General features: G+C 37.8%; 1 protein-coding gene across 1 annotated transcript; it reads left to right on the top strand.

The window, feature by feature from the left end:
• Positions 1 to 1,345: 1,345 nt before the first annotated feature.
• LOC137257734 (enhancer of filamentation 1-like) lies at positions 1,346 to 14,145 on the top strand. Its single transcript, XM_067795147.1, has 3 exons — positions 1,346 to 1,668; positions 4,072 to 4,341; positions 8,059 to 14,145. The coding sequence occupies exons 1-3, from the start codon at positions 1,657 to 1,659 to the stop codon at positions 10,492 to 10,494; spliced, it is 2,718 nt and encodes a 905-aa protein (XP_067651248.1). The 5' UTR covers positions 1,346 to 1,656; the 3' UTR covers positions 10,495 to 14,145.
• The last annotated feature ends 10,141 nt before the right edge of the window (positions 14,146 to 24,286 follow it).

Raw genomic sequence — 24,286 nt, 5'->3', positions numbered from 1 at the left:
CTCAGCAATATTACAGCTATATGGCGGCGGTCTGTAAATAATCGAGTATGGACCAGACAATCCAGTGATCAACAACATGAGCATCGATCTGCGCAATCGAACCGATGACATGTGTCAACCAAGTCAGCGAGCCTGACCACCCGATCCCGTTAGTCGCCTCTTACGACAAGCTGAGTCGCCTTTTGTGGCAAACATTGGAGGTGCATTGAAACAGGTACCTTGTAGTCAGGAAGAGGTGTGCATAGTTTAGTGAATTTTAATGTGATGGAGTTGAGTTGAATTTTGTCATTAAACAGTAAATATATCACGTGACTAGCCACGGATCTGGGCTGTCCTCTTCTCTCCCTGTCCGAGTTATCTGCCCTTGTGTTTGATGTGTCGCACATCGTGATGTGGGCTTAACGTTTAGTCCAAAATGTCTACGTTTTATATCATCTGATATCAGAGTCAGCGACCACTACTCCTAACGACGATTATTAAATATAGCAAAGACAAAATTCTACACCCAGCTGAAATATTCTTTATGAAGATTAGGCCTATATTTGTTGACCAGTGCAAGTTAAATTGGACATATTTTTTCTTTCTATGGTAGAGGGGTTAGACTCATTCGTATTGTGTTAACTAGTTTAATTCGTCCTGAGGCACACCAGAATAACTTGGAAGTTAAAAGGAAAGCATCTGATGTCTCTTATCGAAAAATACACCTAGTGAAATAAAATGGAATTTGTTTGCAGTCTATCTGAGGTAGGTCGATCTACACCTTTTGATTTTATGTTCACTCGTGACAGCTTGACTCATCATGGACAGTTCGTCTGAGCACGTAACTGACTCCTGGAATCGGTTATAAGCGATGCTTGTACGCTATTAAATACATAAGAAATCGTCGCGTATCATAGAATCAGTTTGTTTTCTTGTATTTCTATGTATATATGTCTGTGAGACAGATGAGCGTTCCGCGGTTTCATTTGTAGTGAGAGCAACATATCGTCAGTCCTCGAGACCTAAATAAAAGTATTCCTACTATGTTTCGTGCTCTGGTATTGGCCGTTGCTCCTCTTAACCTCCGACGCCTTTCCTCCCGTCGACGCTGAGTCATATATTACATCTAACCGCTTCACTTTACGTGCGAGTTTCAACAACGATAGAAAACACACACACATACACTCACACAATACATCGGCTATTAGAGCGAAGACATCGTCTAAAAAATAATACTGAAGCTACACCGTTTTCGTCAAATGTTTGCTTGCATTGTGATTGTAGTACCGGAGTAGTCAAAAATATGCTGCATAGAATGTGGGAGAGGCACTGACGTCACCATAGGTGAGCATCCGGGCACCTGCCCCTATGCATTCTGGGATAGGCGATACAGACACAACCATGTCTAGCCAAGAAGTTGAAAAGTTAGTGCTTAATGATAATATGCATATGTGCTGTGATTGAAGGACGATATGCGTGTTTCCTATGAACTGGTGTTTATTACTACACTGAAGAATTCCGCATGGGACATATTTTCCAGGAGTTTATCATACGAGGACATATTTCGAACGAGCAAGCTATATTTAGTTGGTCATAAATATTGCGAGCTTGGACAACCATAAGAGGATATCTTTCGTTGCTTGGGACTTAGAATTTATTTTGGAATCAAATGAAGATATGACACAGCAGGTATAACTATGTTTTAGTTAGTATGCGATACGAGAACGTTTTTTGTATTTGTTATATTTCTTTCTCTTTCCAACTAATCATTTTCCTCCCATGAGCTTTGTTTTTGTATGTTCTTGCATGACGTCACTCAGAGAGAGGTCGTCGAGGGTTGAAATTTAATCTAGATTCGGGGCTACACTCATCAGACTCAGTGTGGCAGAGACAGCTAGATGCTGGATGTAGAATTCACAGCTACTTAAGCGGCTAAATGTGTTTTGTATACTGGCTGATTTTGTTTGGGCTGAACTGGTTGTTAGTAGCATAAATTCTGTTGAGTGAAAATGGCATCGACCTTAAGTGAATTATGACATGGGCCCTTATGGTCTTCGCCCATGTACAGATAACAATTGCCAGCTCCATAGCCTTATACATCTGCAGGATGCAGAATGACATTGTTATTTTGCAACAAACTGAGGCAAGTTGTGAATTATGTGTTTTATTGAAATTAAGGTGCAATAGTAGTATACTTGTAGTGGTGATTAGCACTGGAGCTGGTTAGTGTGTCATGTACACTAAAGACTATAGTAATGGTTATCCAGTGTATCTAGATGGTTGCAGCAGCCAGTTACACTGTACTTTGTACAAACTGTGTTCTTTCACATCAGTTCCTTCTCAGACAATGCATATTGTTTAATTATACTTTTTTTTTTAAGTTACATATACCACTGGCTGCTCAGGAAATCTCTTCCATAATCAGGAAGGAATTACTGGATATTTCTTTATTGTTACATAGCTTTAGCATGCGTAGGTAATGGGAATTTCTCCAGATGTTAAAATGTTGATGGGATATGTTGTATTTCAATGGGTAAATGTCCTCAAATCCCTGACATATGTAAATTGTGCTATCAAAACAATAACCATAATGGGTATGTTCTTTTTGTGTTTCTAGCTTTGTGTAATGTACAAGAGTGAGAGAGGAAGTCCTTTGGTGTCATTATTGTGTAATGAGTATGATGTCCCCCAAAATGAATTTGGAATCTTTATCTTGAGAAATGAGCTATTGATGTCAGAAGGTGTGTATGTGTACACTGATTATCCAATCGGATTTTTGTGTAAGATGTTTCTAAACATGTATTAGTAATGTGTACAAAACTTGTTTGGATTGGAAGTTTAGTGAATATTGTAGTGGTCACAGACCAGTTTCAATCAACACTTAAACTGTCAAAGTAGCATCTTGTGGGTGAGCTCTGTGCCTTCCATTATTTTTCTGTAGTTTTCGGGGAGAGAATTTGGCGATACCTCCAGTACATTCTTTGTGTTTGAAGGATTTGACCGTTTGTTTGCATTTACAATTTTTCATGGATAGTATTCTCCGTCTTTCATTGTGCCATGTAGTTAGAGATACATATGTGTTAATGCAGCACTTTGTGTGAAGATACACAGCTACTTGAAGTAGTCCTGTCTTCATCTGTCTGATGTGTGCAATGTGTTAAGCTCATTTCTAATGGGAAACCTTGTCCTGATGTTGCTCTAATATTGCTAAAAGCGCTTTAAATCCATACTCGCTCATCTGTTTGACGTTCTAGTGGAGTCAGGGGTTCAATTTTGTTTAAAGGCCACTTACCACAGGGAAAGTGACTTTAGGAAACTAACTTGTCCTGACTCATTTTCCACCTGCCCTGATTTTTATGATATATCATGATAACGTCATTATGAAAGAATAAAGCACCATGGTATTTGATGTTAATGTTTAGTCGACTATCTATTGAGAAGTGATACATAGCAAAGAATGATAATTCTACTTCATTATCAATGTGAATTTAATAGGCACCTTTTCAGCAGATATGAAATAAAATCCAAGTTTATTTGCAGTTTGAACCATAAACCAAAATTATCTAGTAGCCCATGGACAAGTAAGATACCATTCTTTGATTATCCAAACCGAAAACTGACTTGTTCCCGGCATCAGGCGATGAGATTTTTTAACCAAGTTGCTCTCTATTTGGAAATGCTTTGTGATGTCTGTAGATGGAATATTATAATATCATGTATATCCAAATTAATATATTGCTTCTGTTTTGTTTAACCACAAACATGTTTATGGTGTTTTATTATTTTTGTGGCTTTTATTAACGTTTAAAGGCTAGTTGGTCAAATCTCCATTTTACGTGAAATAAACATGTGTTCATGTGCAAAGGACAAAATCGTTCATAATGGCGAATCTCAGGTTCTTGTATGAGAAGGTGCAGTTTGAGATACTAACTCAAAAGTTCATTTGACCATCAACATTAGAAACTGTTATTTATCCAGAGTGTAAGTTAAACAATTGTACATATACTCTGAGAAAAATCTGTTGTTACCTTTTAAGAATTTGACACGCACATTACTATAAATCACTAATAAATTACTATAATTTTCTTTCAGATGTTCCTTGCCAAGGCATTGTATGACAACATTGCTGAAAGCCCTGATGAGTTGGCCTTTAGGCGTGGAGATGTTCTCACAGTTACAGAGTTAAACACAGGGGGACTGGATGGATGGTGCCTGTGTTCACTTAGGGGCAAGCAGGGCATTGCCCCACGCAATAGGCTGAAGATTCTGTCTGGTATGTCCGATTATTGTGGAGATGGAAGTTTGACATCCAGCAGTACCAACTTGATCAGTAGTCAGAGCTGGGAAACTTCACTCCAGGAGGTTAGTGATTATCTGTTGTGTATGCTTGGAATACAGATATCTTACTATTGGTGTTGCAAAACTAGTCAGCTGACTGTCACTGCTGACAGTATTTATAGTTAGTATATTCTTGATGAGCAATGTTTGAAAAGCTTCCATGTTATTTTGAAGAATCATCAGCAAAACTGTATCCAAAGTTTTATATTTGTGGGTAATGTGGTTAAGGAGATACTAGTCATCGCAACATGTAGTGGTGCAATATTTCTTACAAAATTGCAGAAAATAGTAAACAGTTTGTCACTTGCTACCTCTTGGTGTATGCTATCCCCTCAGATGATACCATATAAAATATATTCAGCATAGCATTAGTCATCCTTTTTATCCGCATGGTATACATTCCAACAATCTCCACAAAACTCTGGATGCATTTATTGCATTAATGTATTATCTCCCTTGGTTGTTTTTTTTAACCAATAATGTGTCAACACTGGGAAGTTAAGCATACCAATTACAATTCACTTTCGTTTTTCGATATAGTCGACGTTTCGTCTGTCTGTCCCCCGTCCGATTGTTCGTAATCATTTTGTTTCAGGAGCATAACTCAAAAACCGTTCCATATTTTTATACCAAACTTGGTGGATATAGTAATCTCAGCCTATGGTTGTGCCTTTCGCTATTTACAGATTTTTGGCATTTATGTTTTTTTTGGTTTTTCCATGGAACATTTTGGTGTTAAGTCTTATGGTGGGGTGGGCTTCGTTTCCGGAGCAGAACTCGAAAACTGTGCAATATTTTACTGCAAAACTTAGTAGATATATCAATCAGAACCTTAAGTGGTGCCGTTTGCTATGTACAGTTTTTTGTGATTTTGTATTTTCTCGGTTTCCATGGAAATGTTTCGGACTTAGTCTCAAAAGTGAGAGACGTGTTTCGTTTCCGGAGCAGAACTAAATCAATTCTTAATATCTGTGAGTAAAACTTGGCGGATATGTGTTGCAGACCCCAAAGTGGTGCCTTATGGTATTTACAGGTTTGGGGATTTATTATTTTGTCGGTTTGGAAACATTTCAGACTTCTTCTCAAAATGGAGGGATGGGCTTTGTTGCCGGGGCAGAACTCAAAAACCATTCAGTATTTTGGAAAAACAAAACTTGGTAGATTTATCAATCGGAACCTAAAGTGGTGCCTTTAGCTTTTTACAGGTTTTTGTGATTTATTGTTTTCTTGGCTTCCGTGGAAATGTTTAGTCTCAAAAAACTTAGTCTCAAAAGTGAGGGATGTGTTTCTTTTCCGGAGCAGAACTCAAAAACTTCTTAATATCTGTCAGTAAAACTTTCTAGATATGTGTGGTGCCTTTTGCTTTTTACAGGTTTTTATGATTTATCATTTTCACAGGTTCCATGGAAACAATTTGGACTTTGTCTGAAAATGAAGGGATGGGGTTCGTTTCTGAAGCACAACTCAAAAACTATTTAATATCTTTCAGCAAAACGTCACAGATATTTGTGGCAGACCCCAAAGTAGTGCCTTTTGGTATTTACAAAGTTTTGGCATTTTTATTTTTTCCGGTTTCCATGGAAACAATTCGGACTTAGTCTCAAAATGGAGGGATGGGCTTCGTTTCTGGCTTTGTTTCCAGAGCACAACTCGAAAACCATTTGATATCTTTCAACAGATCTTGGCAGATATATGAGACAGATCTTGAAGTGGTGCCTTTTGCTGTTTACAGATATATGGCATTTATATTTTTCATGATTTCCATGGAAACAATTCATACTTAGTCTAAAATTGTAAAAAATCATCAGGTAACTGTCAGATGATTTGTCCTTTCAAACATGTGGGGACAGGGGGATATGTCATCATCTGATGACTCTTGTTTACTCTTATGATTCCTATATCTCCATCACATCTTTGCTCTTCAGCCTGGCAGAAGTCAGGTCTGCATGTGTTGCAGCTGTGTCCAACACTTCACTGTTGCAGTCACACTAGTTAATTAAGATTTATTTATAGTTGAACTCTTTGGTAACATATGCCTTGTGTTGATGTTTTCGTGAGTGTTTAGGGAGTTTGGTGGCATGACAAGGAATCCCTGATATTAATAATCTGTTCCAACTTAAAGGTCACATGCAACGTAAAACACAACTTTGCAGATTCTGGTACCTTTCGGTATGCACTTACCGAAACAAATCATCAAAAATGCCAATTCAACCTATAAAGTTGAAAAAAACGCGATGAAAAAAAAGCCCGCGAAATCGGAGTTCTAACGTTTCACTAAATTCCCCCCAGCGCTGGGGGGAAAACTGGTTTCAACAGCTGTGCTGCGCTGCGTCCATAACGCATGCGCAGTGAATAGGTTCGCGGAGCATGAAACAGTATGCATGCCCAGCGTCTGAGGTCGTGAGCAGTAGTCTAATCTTGGTTGTGTACACAAACAAGTAAATAATCTACTCGTTACGTAAAAAAAACTTGTGGATTGTGGTAAGCAGTCTCTGTCACAGAGAAAGCTCAGTGTCTGGTTTATTCACACCTATATGTCTGCCTGCCTGTCTGCTAAAGACAATATGCAATACACAGCTTCAATCATTGTCAACATGCAATTTGAACTTAACACATATCAGAGTATACGACATAAAGAAAATAAGTTGATTTATGACTCGTGCACCCGAGTCCCGTCTCTGCCACATTATGTAATTAGGCACGTGTGATACACATGACATGTTTTTATGTCTGTGGATTGCAAACAAACTACATTCACTTTTTTCGGATGACTGGATCTGACGGAAACTGGTGCAAACTCTTGTCCATTCCAAGTCCTGCTTTGTACTTGGACGAATGACAGATTCCAGCCACGCAGTAGTTTACCATCTCTACTGACATGATTTTTTATTGGATCGAGCGCAAATTCAGAGAACATGTATTTTCAAAACCCAACATCTCTATATACATTCTTCATGGATAACGACTTGTTTTAGTGTGTATGATTTTGTTTGACAACAGTATATGAATCCATACTGAAATGACGCATCAAGTACACAAAAAGAAGTTGTTATCCATAAAGAATCTTACTTTCTTGTGACTCGCTATACTTCTAAAATGCCCATCAAACAGATCATCTGTCTTTACACACAATGAACCCTCAGCAGATCAGCAAATGAAATAGCCAATCAGAATCCGTCGTTACACTTGAGTGCACATCCAGGTGCTAAGACTGGGTTCAGTCTCCTGAGGCCTTCGTTTCGGGGGAAGTAAGCCCAAGTACAAAATATTGCACTTTTGAATCGCGATTGTACGCTTATAATTTTGTTTATTTGTTTTTTTAAAAGCAGCAATGTATATTATATGTCATGAATAAGTGATAAATGTGTTTTAATTATGTTTGATTTTTTGGTTGCATGTGACCTTTAAGGAAAACCAAATTGAAATTATTCCAGCGCTTGTAAGTGATGCATGAAGTTCATGACGAAGGGGGACCATTGTATCTAAGCATCATGCTAGAGATGAGAGAATGCCTTTGATGTAAATGTCATATATAAGTGATATATAAATATATATCAAATTATTCATATGACGTATATCATCTGGCATGATCTGCTTTTCAGTCACTTTAAGTATAGATGATTTACTGAAAGGTTTGAAAATTTGAGAACATTGGATCACATGTTAAAGGCATTGTTACATGATACTGACATTTCCAGCAACAGAAATACTTTGATTCAGATGTTTTGTTTGCAATTTCAGTCTGTCAGCAGTAAAGAAAAATCATCCTCGGATTTGTATGATGAACCTAACAGAAGCCTTCAAGATTATGACGTACCACCTTCAAGATACTTCCCAAAGGAACAGCCTATGATGACTGATTTGCAGCTAAAAACCACAAACACAACATCATTAAAGCGGCTGTCAAGTGATAGTATTCAAAACATGCAGCACAACAATGTTGAATCGTCGTTCTATGATACTCCTCCGTCAGTGCATCAAGTAGTTGGCAGTGAAGACAACATGTATGATGTACCACAGTTACTTGTTAAGACAAGTAGTGACAATCATTCAAACCGCTCAAGCATCCTATCAAATGCATCTAATGACTCCTCACTGACAGCTGCTAGCAGTGCCTCAAATGTAAGCTCGCACAGATCTTCCACTGCTCCTAGCATATGTGACTCTGCTCGCTCAAGTTTGGATGTTTCTTCTCAGGAGCTCTATGACACTCCACCAAGACCCACACATTGTACAAAGCAGTTGTCTACTGATTCAGGCCTGGATGTTTATGACACACCACCTAAAGCCAAACTAGCTTCACCAGCTTCTCTTATTGAAGATTACGATTTTCCCAAAGGGAAGAAAATAGACTTTGGGTTACCTAAGGTACCCTCATCAAATCAACACCATACAGAAAAGAGCAAGGAACATGCCATTGACGATGTTTATGATGTTCCTAGAAACAATGCCCCTCGGGTTCAAATGAAAACATGTGGTGGGAAGGTCTCATTTATATCATCTTTGGATTCACCAGTGGCTCCAAATGAACCAGTTTGTGTTTATGATATTCCACCACAGGTTACCAGGGATTCAGTTATTTCAGCTCGCTCTGATTCTTCAGAAGAAAGTCAGAGATTGTCCACTTGTAGCATTGACTCAAGAGGGTCTTTTAGTGAGATACCTACTTATGATGAATTGCCACTTGAAATGGATGCAGCTTTAGAATTCTTGACAAGGTTACAGCAGGATATACAGAAAACTGCCAGCAAGTTTTTAGGATTTGTAAGCAGCACATGGCGAAAGAAGGAGAGTTTACAAAGTAAACTATATGAAATTAAAATTGCTGTGACAGGGGTGAAGAACTCTCTTGCGGAATACATAAAGTTTGCACAAGGCACATTAGCAAATGCCAGTAAACTACCTGACAAGAAGTTGGTGAACAAACTGTACAAGCAACTCAATCCCCTGCAAAATAGTTTTCAGCTCATATCAGGTGCACTGAAGAATCTGGATGAAGTCAAGTGGCAGACTGACATTTTAGCTGAGCCTTTGGATTCATCTAAATCTGATGATTTAGGACAGATTGCAACTCTATGCAAAGATTTAAGTAGCAATGCGAGAAAACTTGCTTCTCTAATTCAAGGCAACTCAACATTATTGTTCCCAAGAACTCAAGATCTTAATAGGTCCTCAGAGGTGTCTCTCTCATCTGACGACTCAGCTGCTGCCAAGCCTCCAATTGGACCAAAGTCAGAAGCAGGAAGTAAGCAAAGGGCTAAGATGGTTCAACAACGACCATTGCCGCCTCCACCTACACTGGAAAGACCCCTTCCACCAACACCGATGGAAGATCAAATGAACTCTCTACGTCTGAGATTTCAGGAAAAGGGAGATAACTATGTAAATGAAGATGCTGAGAAAGAGGACATTTATGCCAATGACTCAAGTGAATGGGTTAGAGAGTATGACTATGTTCACTTAGAATCAAGAGACATTGCTGCTCAATTGAAAGCAAAGGAAGAAAGGGTTCAGAGTTTTGAGAAGGATGGATCACCTTCTGAATCAGAACATGAACATAGCAAAGATGGCAGTGAGGATCCATATGAATTAAAACTTGAAGCTGATTTGGAGGAACTTGACAACTCAAAGCAAGATATCGTTGATAATGCTTCATTTGACATTGACAATTTACTTGAACAGGATGTTAAAACCCCTGTGAATGCAAACACAGATAGTGACATGTTCCTGTTAGATAAGGACGAAGCAGTCAAGATGGAAAATGAGCAGCTGGATCCAAATGACAAACAAGTCTTAGTTTTCTATTCTGGACAGATGGAAACGCATTCCACCCTCCTAACAAATGCCTTAGATGCCTTTTTTTGCTGTGTTGAAAGCAATGAACCTCCCAAAGTATTTATTTCCCACAGCAAATTTGTGATAGTGTCTGCTCATAAACTTGTTTATATTGGTGACACACTGCATCGAAATATCATGCATACCATTGTGAAAAACAAAATTATGAAATGTGCTAATCAATTGTGTGACTGTTTAAAACAATCTGTTAGTGCTACTAAGCTGGCTGCCCTACAGTATCCTTCAGTGCCTGCAGTACAGGAAATGGTTGATCGTGTAGTTGAAGTGTCAAAGGCAGCTCATAACCTGAAGGTCGTCATTTCACAAGCCTCATCCTTGTAGCTGTGTAATTAATGCACCATTCAGCTATAAGTATTGTCTTCCATTGCAGAAAGATTTTTGCCAACACCACTGTTCAGAAACCAAAGATATGATTAGGGAATCCATCCAAAATGTGTGTTCTGTATGCTTTAAAGCAGTGAAGTTGTCCTTTTTTTAACAGTTGGATTCAGAGAGGTGTAATGTGCCATGGTTTCATGACTGAGAAATAGTCCACAATGCCTTTCAGAGGTGGGAAATAGCATGTGTTTTTGAAACGTTTTGCCTCTGTTGATATATTGTGGTTGACAACCAGTCTCCCTATTCATAGTTGGGGCAAAACTTGAAAAAAGGGCATAGATCACTTATGAAGGTTTTCATTCAGTATTAGGGACATGTTCATTGACTTTTGAGGGCAAAAGTATTCACATCTGATAGGTTTGTCAAAAGGAAAGGAAATTTGAAGAAACAGTGCATGTGTCCAATAATACATACTCGCAACTGAGAAGGTACGATTTATATGAAGAATATTTTTACTGAGGAAAATCCTGTTAAACTACCCCACTTGTACACACGACAGCAAAAGTATTCTGACTTTGAGTAATGAAGAGCTGTATGAAACAAGAATGAAGTATACATCGTGGTTAACTTAATTGCTTATCTGAATAATGAACACAGTTGAAAGATACACATTAACAACTCAGTTTTAGGAAAGCCAACTGTTGTTGCTGGTATTTTAGGGATGGGAGGCTTCATTTTTTTCATACATAGGTATATTTTTTCAAACCTTTTCCATATGTCCCAGTTATGATGATTTAAATCATATCTAGCTGTATCAGGAAAGTTAATGTAGATGTTACTCTGGACAGAGATTGAAATGCTTAGTGTGAAGTTCATATTAAAGAGACCCTTGCTCAGTTTGGACTTGCTGGGAAGGAATGTTTGTGTGAGCTTTATTTATATGTTGTTGCCCTTCATTAGCATAACCATTAAACAGCACCAGTATGTTTGTAGAATCACACATGGCATAACCAGTATGATAAACCAGTCCCATTCCCTCCAAATTACAATCAAGCAGTAGTATTGTTTCTGTTTGTGAAATGTGCCTTCAGTTAGTCTGGTATTGACGCATCTATATGATGATAATTGTCTGTCAAGGAAAGTTGAGACACTCCATCAGAGGGAGGATATCCATAGATGTTTAAGGTCTTTAGTTTATGTAGCATAAACTGATAATGAAAAGTATAACAGAATATAATGTTTTATGTGATATGCTTGTTGACTGTAAAATCCTAATACTGATGCAGAATGTGAGATTATCTGACTTGATTGACTGAATCATTGTAGGTTTACCTTGACTTGTTTTCTGCCTGAAGACCATGTGAACTTCAGAGGGAAACAGGTATCTTGGTTCAGTTTCTTCAGTCCAAGCTGTAATTGAAAAATGAACATTTTCTTGAACTTTCTTGACAAAATGTCTTTGTTAGCAGGAAATGGGGAAAAATATATCATATTGTTCCAGGTGTGCAGAGGGGAGACAACAAAATTTGTTCATGAAAATATTTACATGCAATTTGAGATAAAACATCTCTTGACATGTGGATTTACAATTGTATTACTTTGTTGCGAAGCATTGTTTCATATCAGTGTTAGAAATTAACTTTTTTAGCAAGCAGCGAGTACTTTCTACCCGGTTTAAAATTGGGATGAAATAGTATGCCACAGTGTTAGTAGAACTGCGGTATTTTTCCTTCAGTTCGGTATATCGTAATGGAATGAAAAAAAATTCCGTATTTTGAATTTTAATCCTGGACACAACCAAAAAAGTACTAGAATTTGTACTTTACTACGAAAGTGAAATCCCAAATAAATGGCATCGTGTAATCACAGTTTTCGTATGGTCATTTTTGAAACCTTTTGATAGCTTTTCAAAAATATATACAAATTGAAACATGTTGTCCATGTCTAAGCTTTCCTAGACTGCCATTCTGCCTGAAGTTCAGAATTGCAGTGAATGTCGTCTACTTAGTCAGCAAGACCTGAGTATCTGGGTTCTTTTTTTTTCAGTTATTTCAAATGAAGATTGTCCAATGGTGTTATACCTTCTGTGTACATTATGTAAAAATGTCATTTGCATTAAAGAAGAGTTGTTACATATCATAGGTATAAAATTCCCACTGGGTTTTTCCAAATATGACCGGTAGAATACGTTAGACTTTAGAAAATATACAAAGATCTATTTTGTGAAAAAAAGGCTAATGGGAAGTCTGTCTTTCACATGCATTATTGTGTTGTGTTTGGGCATTTGACTCAAACATGGTGCTGGGTGTGTTTCAGCACCCATGTTTTTTGCATTTTTTGACACTGTTTCATTTCACTCAAACTCAACAAATATTGAGTCAGTTACATCATTGCAAGTTGAAGCATGTTGTTCAAAGTGCCCATTACGCACACAAAATGTTGCATTTACCAGAGAGTATGAATGACCTCAAAATGTTTCATTATATATACATGGCTATCAAATTTTAAGGTGTTCCCATACTTTTTGTTTGTTGTGTTAAGATAGCAGCTGGAGATGATGTTCGGCATCTAATGGCAAGTATATGTATGTGAAACTGTGAAGAGTGAGACCTGTGTTAGTGACACCAAAACATGAACATCCCTGGTGATTTGCCAGACATGGGGATAGGCCTTCAGTAACCCATGCTTACCATGCGACCAACAGACTCAGGTGGTCAGACTCGTTGACTTGGTTGACAGTTGCGCAGATCAATGCTTGATCAGTGGATTTTCTGGTCCAGACTGCATTTTTACAGACCGCTGCCACATTGCTGGAATATTGCTGAGTGTGGTGTCGAAACTAAACTCGCTCACTCAGACCTTCAGTAATTCTCCATGTATGAGAGGATCACTTGCCATTTGCTATCCTCGCTCACTCACTCAGACCTGCACTCACTCAGACCTGCAGTAATTCTTCATGTATGAGAGGATCACTTGCTATTTGCTATCCAGCTCTTGTATATGTGCTGTGTTAATTTATTTTAGTTGCTATAATTCAAATAATGACAGTTTTGTTCATTCAAAATGACAAAGAGTAAGATTAAGTTTTTCATGTTGTTAAACAGTGTAAGGTTTAGTTTGGCTCTTGTGAATTTTCTGCATTGTGTTCATATCTCCTATACCGAACTGAAATGGACCAAACCACATGCTTTGTACCGTAATACGTACCAAACTGTGTGAGAGTGTACCATTTCACCCCAAGTTTAAAGATAAGTAGTAAAATCCCTAAACTGGTAGCAGTATTTTTTTTATATTGCTGTTAATCACTACATTTCACCCATTTTCAGATACATGCACATTGAATATCCATCATGAGTTCAAACAACAAACTGAGCTGTTTTATCCTTACTGTCAAAGCAGACAGAACACCATAGTTTCTTCTCAAAAGAATCATTTTCACTACTCTAAAGTTCTAAGTACTTTTTTCCTTAAAATCAGATTTCCAGTTGGGCACTGTACTAACAGACATTGCTTACATAATTGGGTTAAATGTTGTAGTTTTAGTGATAGAGTGAACTGTCGGATCAGTTTGACTGTGATTGTTATAGTCTGTAAAACCACCAAAATATATGATGATTCAATCTTTTTTTCATGAATAAATTTCAGACGACAAATAAAAAATATAATAATTGAACATTTTGCTCATGAGTAAATTGACATTTTTCTTGACAGATCTACATTTTAAACTAAGACAAATTGGTAAGACAAATTCATAGCATCTTAAGTACTTCTGCATATCAGGAATTATTAAGTCATGCAGAAATAATACCTTTACTTGCACTAGCAAGCAATGTTTTCTCACCCTTACCAGTGTTTGCCCTAGACATGAAAGTTAGAGAGTAATCATGACTCCTTGGCATCACGAGAGGGAGTCATGAACATGTTTTTGGGAGTCAACTTCAGTATGGAACTCTCATCAAGACATCAACTGTAATTGTTTACTAACAATAAAAACAGGGTAAACCAGGTCAGGTATTTAATTTATGCTGAGCAGTTAACTTGCAGACAGTAAACTAAGTAGTTTTAAACAAGAAGAAGTTACAAGCTTAGATTATTTGAACGTAGGGCCCAGTAGCATTGCATCAACAATGACGTAGGCTTAAATTCATTGCGTATTTGAGATAATTTGTAAGTCAAATACATAGGGGTTTTTTGCTTCGGGGCAAACACTGCCTTGCGCTTCAGCAAGTTCAAGAAATGACAAATGTCCAGTAGCAGCAACTGTTGTGCTGTTGCAATTATGTGGGTTTTCTGATGCTTTAGTGACCAACAAAAGCTCTGATAAGCATTTTTTGTGAAATTAAGATACCAGTGCCTGTTAAGTTTTGACGTGAAAGTGCTCAAGTGGAAATCTTTGAAAATTATATCCAACTGATGAATGTAAGCAATGTCACTAAAAATAACAGGTGGCAAGTTGTTGCCAGTGTGAATTTTTTTCAGGTAGCAAAATAGGATTCTGAAGAGCATATTTGCAGCCTCAAAGTGTTAATTTCAAACCCTTCATTATACCGGAATTAAGAATATTTTGTGTTCATACTGATGTAACATACCTGGAAATAGTTGTGCACACATTTTGTAACAGATGTGAATCTGATCCATGATTCTGTAAGCAAACACCCAGTAATATGACCTTTTAAGATTTATGAAGCAGTGGTCAGGGAAATTGGTACCAGAAACTGATATTTTACCATAAATGACATATTGAGATCATGCTATTTTAGTTGCAGTACTCACATCACATGTTTAAAATTATGACATGATAATACGGTAAGCATAGAACTGTGTTAAACTAAGGGTATATAATTTAGGTAATGAACATTTGATTGTCACTGTTTGACTCTTCATCCTGTGTTGCTGTTTGATCATCAAAAACAATGTGTTGACATGATAGTCTTAACTAAAACAAATATCAAACTTACATGGTAATCCCAGGGTTACTTGATTGAGGTAGTCTAATTAATGTCTTTGTGTTGGGGGAGAAGAACTATCACAATATGATGCACTCTCTTCGCAGCTGTTCTATTTGTTTAGTTACTGAAAGTCTCCTTCATGTAAGCTCATGTTATGGAGTTTTAAAGCAATGCCATGACCATGGTGAGAATGGAAAATGTGAAACAATAGTGCATGTGAATCTAGGAACCAGGCATTGTGAAAATTATGCTCATATTTTGTACAAATACTTTATGGTATTTATTGACATATTTTGGCACTTTCTATGGTTAGAATGTGTGGTGTAAATGGATATGTACTCATACGTACATAGAAATACATTCATATCATGCAACAGTCAAGTTGACATGGTTATAGTGTAAATATCATTCATGACTTTGGCTTTGGTCTCTTAATGTTATGCAGAGTTTATGTGAATAGTTAGTTCACAAATTCTGGTGCTACTAACTTTTCGAGGAAGGTCCCAGAGTACAAATACATGTATAATCAAGATCATCAGGTTGCATGTAACTGATATCACATCAACATGTTACTACCAAAAGCTGCTTCTGCTTTGCATACAATAATATATGAATGAATAAAATCATGAAATGTCCTTTGTTTATTGTCTTTATGCACTTATAGAACTACGTGTCTAAAACACACGGGTTCAGATCACCATGAGGTGGAGCTTTGCTTGGTCATGTCATATCCTGATGGTAGTGAGAATGTAATTGTGACAGAAGGTTGCAACGCTAGTATTTTGTGTGTAATCAATGAGTACAGTACCGGGTCAAATGTATTCGTGATTTTGGAAATGACATTATTTTGGCTAACACGAATTCGCTCTTCAGAATCGGACGTTAAGTGTTCAGAAACGCTTATTTTCTGAAAATAGATTCCCCCATCATGTGCCTGTCACGTGACATGCCTACAAATTATCGTCTGGTTGTTCACTTCCGCTCTGGCAATCGACTGTGAATGGGTCGTAAATCCCGCGGTTTGACAACAGACTCAAACGAATTGATTATAAAATTATACAAAGAAAAAATACAGAAATTGCTCAGCTGTTGGATAGATCTTGGTTAACTATAAAGAGAGTGGTAACAAAATATCGGTGGAAAACAAGCAGTGAAAAAACGCAGATTGTGGGCACGTGAACGGAGGTTAATAATTACTGGAGTAAAGACATTTTTTCTGACGAAGGTCAGGTTGTTATTGGAGATGACAAGCGGGTGTATGGCCAGTTACAGCCCGTCATCATACACACGAGCCATATGTATGTGTTCATGGACGATTATGCTCCCGTACATCGGACCAGAATTATGAAAAACACACAAACAAGAAAATGCTATTGTTGACACACAATGACCTTCACAGTCTCCTGATCTCAGTATAATTGAAAATATCTGGTTGAAAATTAAGAGGCGGTCGCAGCCCGTCACACACAGCATTGACACACCAAACGAACTTGACGCGGAAATTGTGGGAAAATCTCTGACTGGATTATGTTATATGTATGTGTAGTTTTACTACCTTGGTTTTTGTGCACGCGAAACGCTGGAAAATGTGAAGATTGTTTTCCAGAGTCCAGTTAGCACATGAAATTGGTACCTCTCATGCTAATAATATTATGTATTATAGTTCAGATGACGAGGGCTTACCATCATGCAGTGATCCAGCAGAACCTGTACAAACAAAAACGTATCTGTACTTCATATAATGTGGTGAGAATTTATGCAATTGAAAATATAAAAAAATGTTTTATCATCTTTTTTTTTATCAGTGGTACCAAAACAATACCCTTTCACCACTTAAGTTTGCACACTAGACTGGGAACACATCGTAGACAGCGTTCAATGGCAATCAAGGATATTGTTGTCCTTGACTTAAAAACTTTTGAGAAATCCGGAGAAACAACCGTCATTGGAAGTAACGCAATATTACACTCTCACAAAAGATCTGTTGCAACATGGTGTTACGTTCATGTAACTGCACAGAGGCTAGATCATGACTTTGAATGATGTCCCTCAAGTCAATGCTCTTCAATTTCCTGATTACAAGGAGGAGTTCTTCTCTTATGCAAAATTGACGGTGATGAGTAGCACCGGCGTCTCAAAAATATTGTTCACGGTCATCACTTATACTCCTCATAATGTTTATTTGCGCCTTCACTTTCTGTCAGAAAGTAAATCCCGTCTCGTTTCATAATTCAACGAACTGGAGGATGCATATCTTGGAAGACCAGTAACCATACGAGCTGCTTCAAGTTAAAGGTTTTCTAATCTATTGGCTTGCTCAATCAAACATCCATCTCATACCTTGCATTTGTACTCAAGGTGTTGCCTTATAAATACAATACATTTTTTCACTAGTGTTGTTTAGTTTAGTAGGAATTTTTATTTCTTTTTAACAATGTTTTCAATATGATGATGTCAACTCCCATTTGACGTGAAGATTAGAACCAAATGTTTGTGAAAATCGACTGTTTTTATATTGCAGTCAAACTTATTTAATGACTTTCAAGGTGAATGTTATAGCTTCATCTTTTTCGGATTGTGAGAAATTAACCAGACCTTTGCATAATCACTTAATTCTAGATTTTCGTTCATCACTTTTTCCATCACTTGTTTGTCCTTGATAAAGTTCCCAGTGTAGTAGTGTCAGCGAAAAGCCGAGTGATACAATGTTGCTTATCGGCTATCACATTTACATGCACAATAAACAGAAATGGACCTAAAACTGATCCCTGAGGAACTCCTGCTTTCAACACCATAGGTTTGGATAACGACCTATTAACAAAAAGACTGATTGATTGTGTTCAATTACATAACTGTTAAACCAATACACTAACTTTTCATGTACTCCATGCATCTCTAATGTAGCTAAAAGCACTCTGTGCACCTTTGATGCATCGCAACAGACCATAAAATAGTATTCTTTGTTATCAAGTAATGTACAAATTTGATTATAAATTTCTTCAAGTTGTTTCAAAGTAAAATGACATCTCCGCATGCCGTAAATGCCCTTTAGCATAACATGTCATTTTGTTAATTTTAGTAAATGTAACTTTACTAACTTGTAATATTGTAGCGGCCGGGACTCAACCTTTCAATAAACCTTGTCAGTCTTGTTTTCAGGGAAAGTCAAACACTTCTTTTCAATGAATAAATAGCTGTTTATTCATGGGTATAAATATTTTTCAGCACAACGCTCTTTTTCACTAAGTAGATCCCTCTCAAGCTTAAGGTTTATGTGCATGGACCAGTGTTAGGGCAATAAAAGTATGACCTATGGCTTCAGTGGTAGTCACTGTTATGTAGATATAGTGATGGCTCTATTACTTGGTAATCTGAATAACTCGATGGTTATTAAGATAATAATTTGTGGCTGTGTTCGAAAAGTGCAGTCTATTTATAGCATCAGCTATTATAATTGTAAGGACAAGGGGAACTTTCGGGCTGAATTATCTGCCCTTAGTTTGAGACTGGCCTGTAGACTGCCAAAGTCAGAATATGACCCAAACTGGATCGCATCATATTTATAGGTGCGAGAAAATGGTCACATGTCAGTTCTAGACCAATCATATCACGAGATATTACGTCCCGTTACGTCCTTATTCTTTTGAGGGATCTACTTTCACAACATGAAACCACTGAAATAAAAGGGAAGACGCATTACCTCAGAAGGTAATCTGATACGAAAATGACTATTTTTACCCACCAATTAATTACACGTAATTAATTCATTAAATGCCCTCCAATATCATGAGATCAACAATTGCGTCTCTCTACGTCCTGCTACGTCCTGCTACGTCCTTGCTGCCTGCTCAGGGGGACGCAATAACAGCGAGCGACGTCGACTGGCAACTACGATGGACAATTCAAAGAGGAAGATTACAGATGTCAGGAGGCAATTGGGGCTTATCTGACACATACGATGTTTAACAACATGACTCAGTCGCTTATACAATTTGACAGTAGCACTGGAAGTCGTATTTATAGAAAACATGTTCATATAATAATGCTGAACGTCGCGTATGAATACAACAGTGGGAATCACATAGTTCCCGTTGTCAGAATTAACAGAAGGTTGTGATGGCAATAGCTTATGATATTTTACGAATGGCAATACATTATAATGCTTGAAACAACATGCTACGATCTTTGACAGATTTCTTACCAAAAAGAGATTTCAAAACACTGAATTACGTGAAAACGAAGTTGCCAATATTATTAGCCTACATGATAAATATGCTAATAATTTCTGCACTGCCATTAACTATAAAAATTACAAGAGGGAAATACATAAAAAGATATCTCGTAATGACTAGTCATTTACAAGCTTTTGTATCTTATGAATTTTGCAATTTAACTTGAAACAAATAATTTCTCAAACTTCGTGATGGCCATCACATCATGTAAAGCACCTTCTGTGCTATTGTAAAACTGCACCAAAAGGTGATAGAATCACAGATGCACTTTCAGTTCTGTTACTTGTGCATACGATTAATTATTTTGTGGAAGAAATATTATAACCCCATGCAGATTTATCATATATACCGTGATGTGCCAAAATGGTTGCTAGGCACAGGTAGGGGGTTTTGCATGATGTACTCCATCTACAAAATGATGGGGTTCAAAATTTTCAGGGAGCATTCTCATGGGTGACAGGTAATGCAGGGGGAGTAACGCTCGTCGTCTGCTTCATTTAAACAAGTTCGACATATCACAAGGTCACGTTATCACAATGGGGAAGAGAAAGTAGAGCTAGTCAAAGGAGGTCAGGAAAATTTAGCTGGATTTAGACAGACAGGGAGGCATTGTAGATGCTGTCCCAGAGGAACAGAGCACAAAATCAAAGTTTTCAAAGAGAGTTCATTTAGAGAATTATGACAAGAACACGCCCAGACGTGGTAGTCCCCCGGTTTTGACAGAGAGGAAAGACATGACACTTTTGAGAACTGTCAAAAACAACAGAAGATCACAAATATTGTAAACGAGGCATTACCATCTACAGTAAGTAAGAAGACTGTTCAAACACATCCCCACAAGATAAATTACCGGAAATTATGTGTCAGGAAGAAATTGAAGATAAGTGCAGTCTGTAAGTTGTATTTTCAAGACTTGAAAGTAAAAAGTTAAATATCGAGATATGTCCCAAAAGCATTTCTATCCCTATGTACCGGGTCATGAAAATTTACCCAGGCCAATGTCTCATTATCTGTACATGAGTCTAAATGAGTCTCTGCGAAACAAACATCATATTCAGATACAAATTTCGGCAAATCAGACAGATTATTACGCACTGAAGTGAAAAACTGGCAAGTTGTCTGTCTGAACTCTGGTCTCCAGACTCGCATATAGCACGCAGTTTCTGTTTCAACAAAAAGGTCCTGACTAGTCCAGTCTTCTTCTCAGGCATTTCTTATTGCTACTAGAAGATGTAAAACAGTTGAATGGCACGGTGTCGCAGTATGTCATTACCCACACGGCCTGTTGATTTCATGTTAGTAGATGGTATACAAGATCGGGCTACCTGCAGACATGACAATGAATTTGATAGTACGTGAAAGCTTGGCAATGCATGATCTTTCAATTGTTCTTAAGAGGAAAAAAAGAACAAAATGGATATATACAGTGGTCCAGTCACCCATACACGTGTACATGGGAATGTTATTTGAGAGTTGTCAAGTTTAAAGGTAAGATTAACAACAGTATATACATAGACACGGGCGTAGCTACCATTATGAAAAAAGAAAGCCCTGGCTTACATGTGATGTTTGCTAAAATAATATTTCCTCTAATTGTTGACCAAAATACGTACAAACGTGTTATCGGAACCATTTATAAAATGGAAATCCCTCTAGTTCAGGAGTACAGTTGTTGACGAGGTTCAGAAAACTACAACAAGCAATAGCTTTCAATGAAATTCAGAAAAATGTACAAATTTCATAGTATGTAACATTCAATATACACATAACGTTCAAAAGCACAATATACAAAATTAACAACCATAAGTTTACAAATAATTTTGTGAAATGTATTAACAATTGTTGCACTAACCAAATAACATTTTTGTATATAACATCAAGAAAAAACAACAACTTTACACTCGTTTCAAAGTCAATAATTTAAACATTTTGGAAAATGGGTTTGAAATAACGATTGTATTTAATTCTGTTGTCATTAAAGACGCTATAGCATACAAATCATGTTTGTCGTGGAATCGGTACCACCGGAAATGCGACTACAATGTCCATGATCACAAACTGTGAATCACAACTTCAGGAAATCATGTCAATATCGGGTGTGTACTCCATGGGCGTTCACAACTCCGATACGTCTCCTCGTGGATGATGCGTCTGAACACAGCTTGGAGAATGCGCCGCCATATTTGTACCAATATTGTACCAAGCTCCTGAAAGTTCTGTGGAGGGTTCCTTACTTGACGGATCCGCCTGCTTAACACACCCCACACATGCTCTATGGGGTTAAGGTCGGAAGATCTTGAGGGCCACTCCATGATATTGATGCCAGCGTTCCTTAGGAAATTCGTTCTTAAATTGGCCGTATGAGGTCTGGCGTGAGCTGCCATGAATGGCAAAAGCTCTGGAACGAGCACCTGATCCCTGTATACAGCCGCATTAAGGTTTCCCTGGATGACAATGAGTCGGAAACGAGCATGACCGTTAATAGCACCCCAAACCATAACGCTACCACCTCCAAATCGATCCACTTCCTGTAGGGAAACCTGGGCATTGCGCCCCTTCTTCTTCAAACTCTAACCCTTCCATCAGCAAAGGTTAATGTGAACCTTGATTCCTCACTAAACACAACCGTATTCCAATCTCGCTAGGTCCATCTCAGGTGAAGTCGTGCCCAGAGAAGACGTTGGAGTCGATGGAAACGTTAGAATTGGTCCACGATATGGTCGCCGTGCGTGGAGACGAGCAGAGCACAGGTGATTTCGAATGGTTTGGGCAGTCACTCGACCTTCCCACTACAATATCCCAGTGCATGTGGCAGTGACAAACCGATTACGCAAATGACGTAAGACAATCTGTCGGTCTTCTGCGTGTGACGTCACATGTGGTCGACCAGGACGGGGGCGGTCACCTGTGGTGCCAGTTTGATGGACACGTGTCTGGAGATTATGGATGGTCTGTCGACTGCATCCCATAACCCTTTGCAACATCAGTGGCGGATCCCCGGACGTTCCCGTATTCAGCATGCCGATGGCACGTTCACGCTGAATGTTTGACAGTCGTGGTATTGCAAATTAACGAATAATTAACCATAAAACCGTGTTTTTCTGAGATGACACTCTACTCTGCTACCGTTAGATCAATTGCAAGTGTATCAATAGGTCACGTGACTTGTGGCACGTGGAAACTTGATTTTAGCATGCAGTACTCTCCCCTTGCTATGTAGACCCGACCAGTAGAATGAATGTGTGACGTAATGCCCTTGACAATGCATTTAACCATAATCACAACAAGAACTCTTTCAAAACAGTATCTGAAAAGTGTGTCAAGTTTCAAGTTTTTATTTTTGCTGAGTTTATACAGTTTCATTGTAATTTAGACAAGAATGCAGTGAAAAGATAAATTATTCACATATGTGTCTTTACATAGTTCAGCTTACGGTCAGCCTGGTGACAGCTATGCAGCAAGGAGGTCCAATACACACTGACAAGCCTGAGCTTCAAAATGCATGAGCTTTGGAGAGGCCATGATGTGACCTGTGAGTTTCGACATTACACATGAATGTTAAGGCTACACAGTAGTGAAAATTTACTGGGCACATGCAACTATTGTTTACACTTTTGACTGATAAGAATTTGAATGGAAATGAACTTTAGAACTTTAGATATAACAAAGTTTCAATATTGGACCAATATGGATAAAATGATAAAAACCAACTGTAATACTTGGTAAACAAATTCATTTTAAAGAGTTTGAATATTATTATCTTGCATTTACACAGTGATCATGTCTATGTAATGTTTTGTTACAGTCTTGGTGCATGTGAATCATAACTAAAATGCAGGTATTCACAATCGCGCTTCTTTGTATATGTTTCATTTGTTTATTATTTCATTTAAAATGTTCCAACAAATATTCGATGTATGGTATTGTATCAGTGCAGTAAAGATGTGTTGAACAGTGTCAAAACATGTTTGGATATGAAGAAGTCATATTTCAATCAAATGATTATAATCTTAGGAAATACGGAATTTACAATGTAAAGGTCTTACAATCCCGTGCACCCTTTCAAGACACCGTGTGACGAATTTATTACCCTTAAGATCTTTTAATTTAGCTTTTCTTTAAACAACAACATTCATCCTTCGACAGAATGAAACGCAAAACGCATCGCCATGATATTTCCTGAACGGCCACAAAGGGAGGTTGCTTAATGTATGATACAAATGATGAAATGTGAGGTTTTGTTAATGAAATACGGAAACATTTCATTTTTGGATACATTCATTGACACAAACAAATAAGAAATTGTACGTAACCTCATTATGACAGTAAGGTGTAAGTTTCTCCGAAAGAATGGCGATTAGAGCACTTACAAGTGCCATTAATTCAACGTGTTTTGGTGTACGTCGTTTGTGCATACTGCGAAATTAACAAGAAAATAGGTGACTTACTGCAACAAATTCTCAGAAGGGATTTTGGCGAGAGTCGAGAAATCACGATTTTTCGAGCTTCCGAAGACCCTAACTCCCAAAGTATTGCTTCGATTTGTAGGGTATTCTATTGGCTTGACATGTGTGCATACTTTTAATACGATATTTACATACAGTGAGTATTGTT

The sequence above is a fragment of the Haliotis asinina genome, chromosome 12 (assembly GCF_037392515.1).
Source record: "Haliotis asinina isolate JCU_RB_2024 chromosome 12, JCU_Hal_asi_v2, whole genome shotgun sequence".
Taxonomy (NCBI): Eukaryota; Metazoa; Mollusca; class Gastropoda; order Lepetellida; family Haliotidae; genus Haliotis; species Haliotis asinina.
Note: the sequence above shows the minus strand (reverse complement) of the source record. Positions and strands in the feature narration are given on the sequence as shown.

Excerpts from the sequence above, each read along its gene's own strand:
- LOC137257734 (XM_067795147.1), top strand. Across the intron at positions 4,342-8,058 it reads GGGAAACTTCACTCCAGGAG|TCTGTCAGCAGTAAAGAAAA; the intron begins GTTAGTGATTAT and ends TTGCAATTTCAG.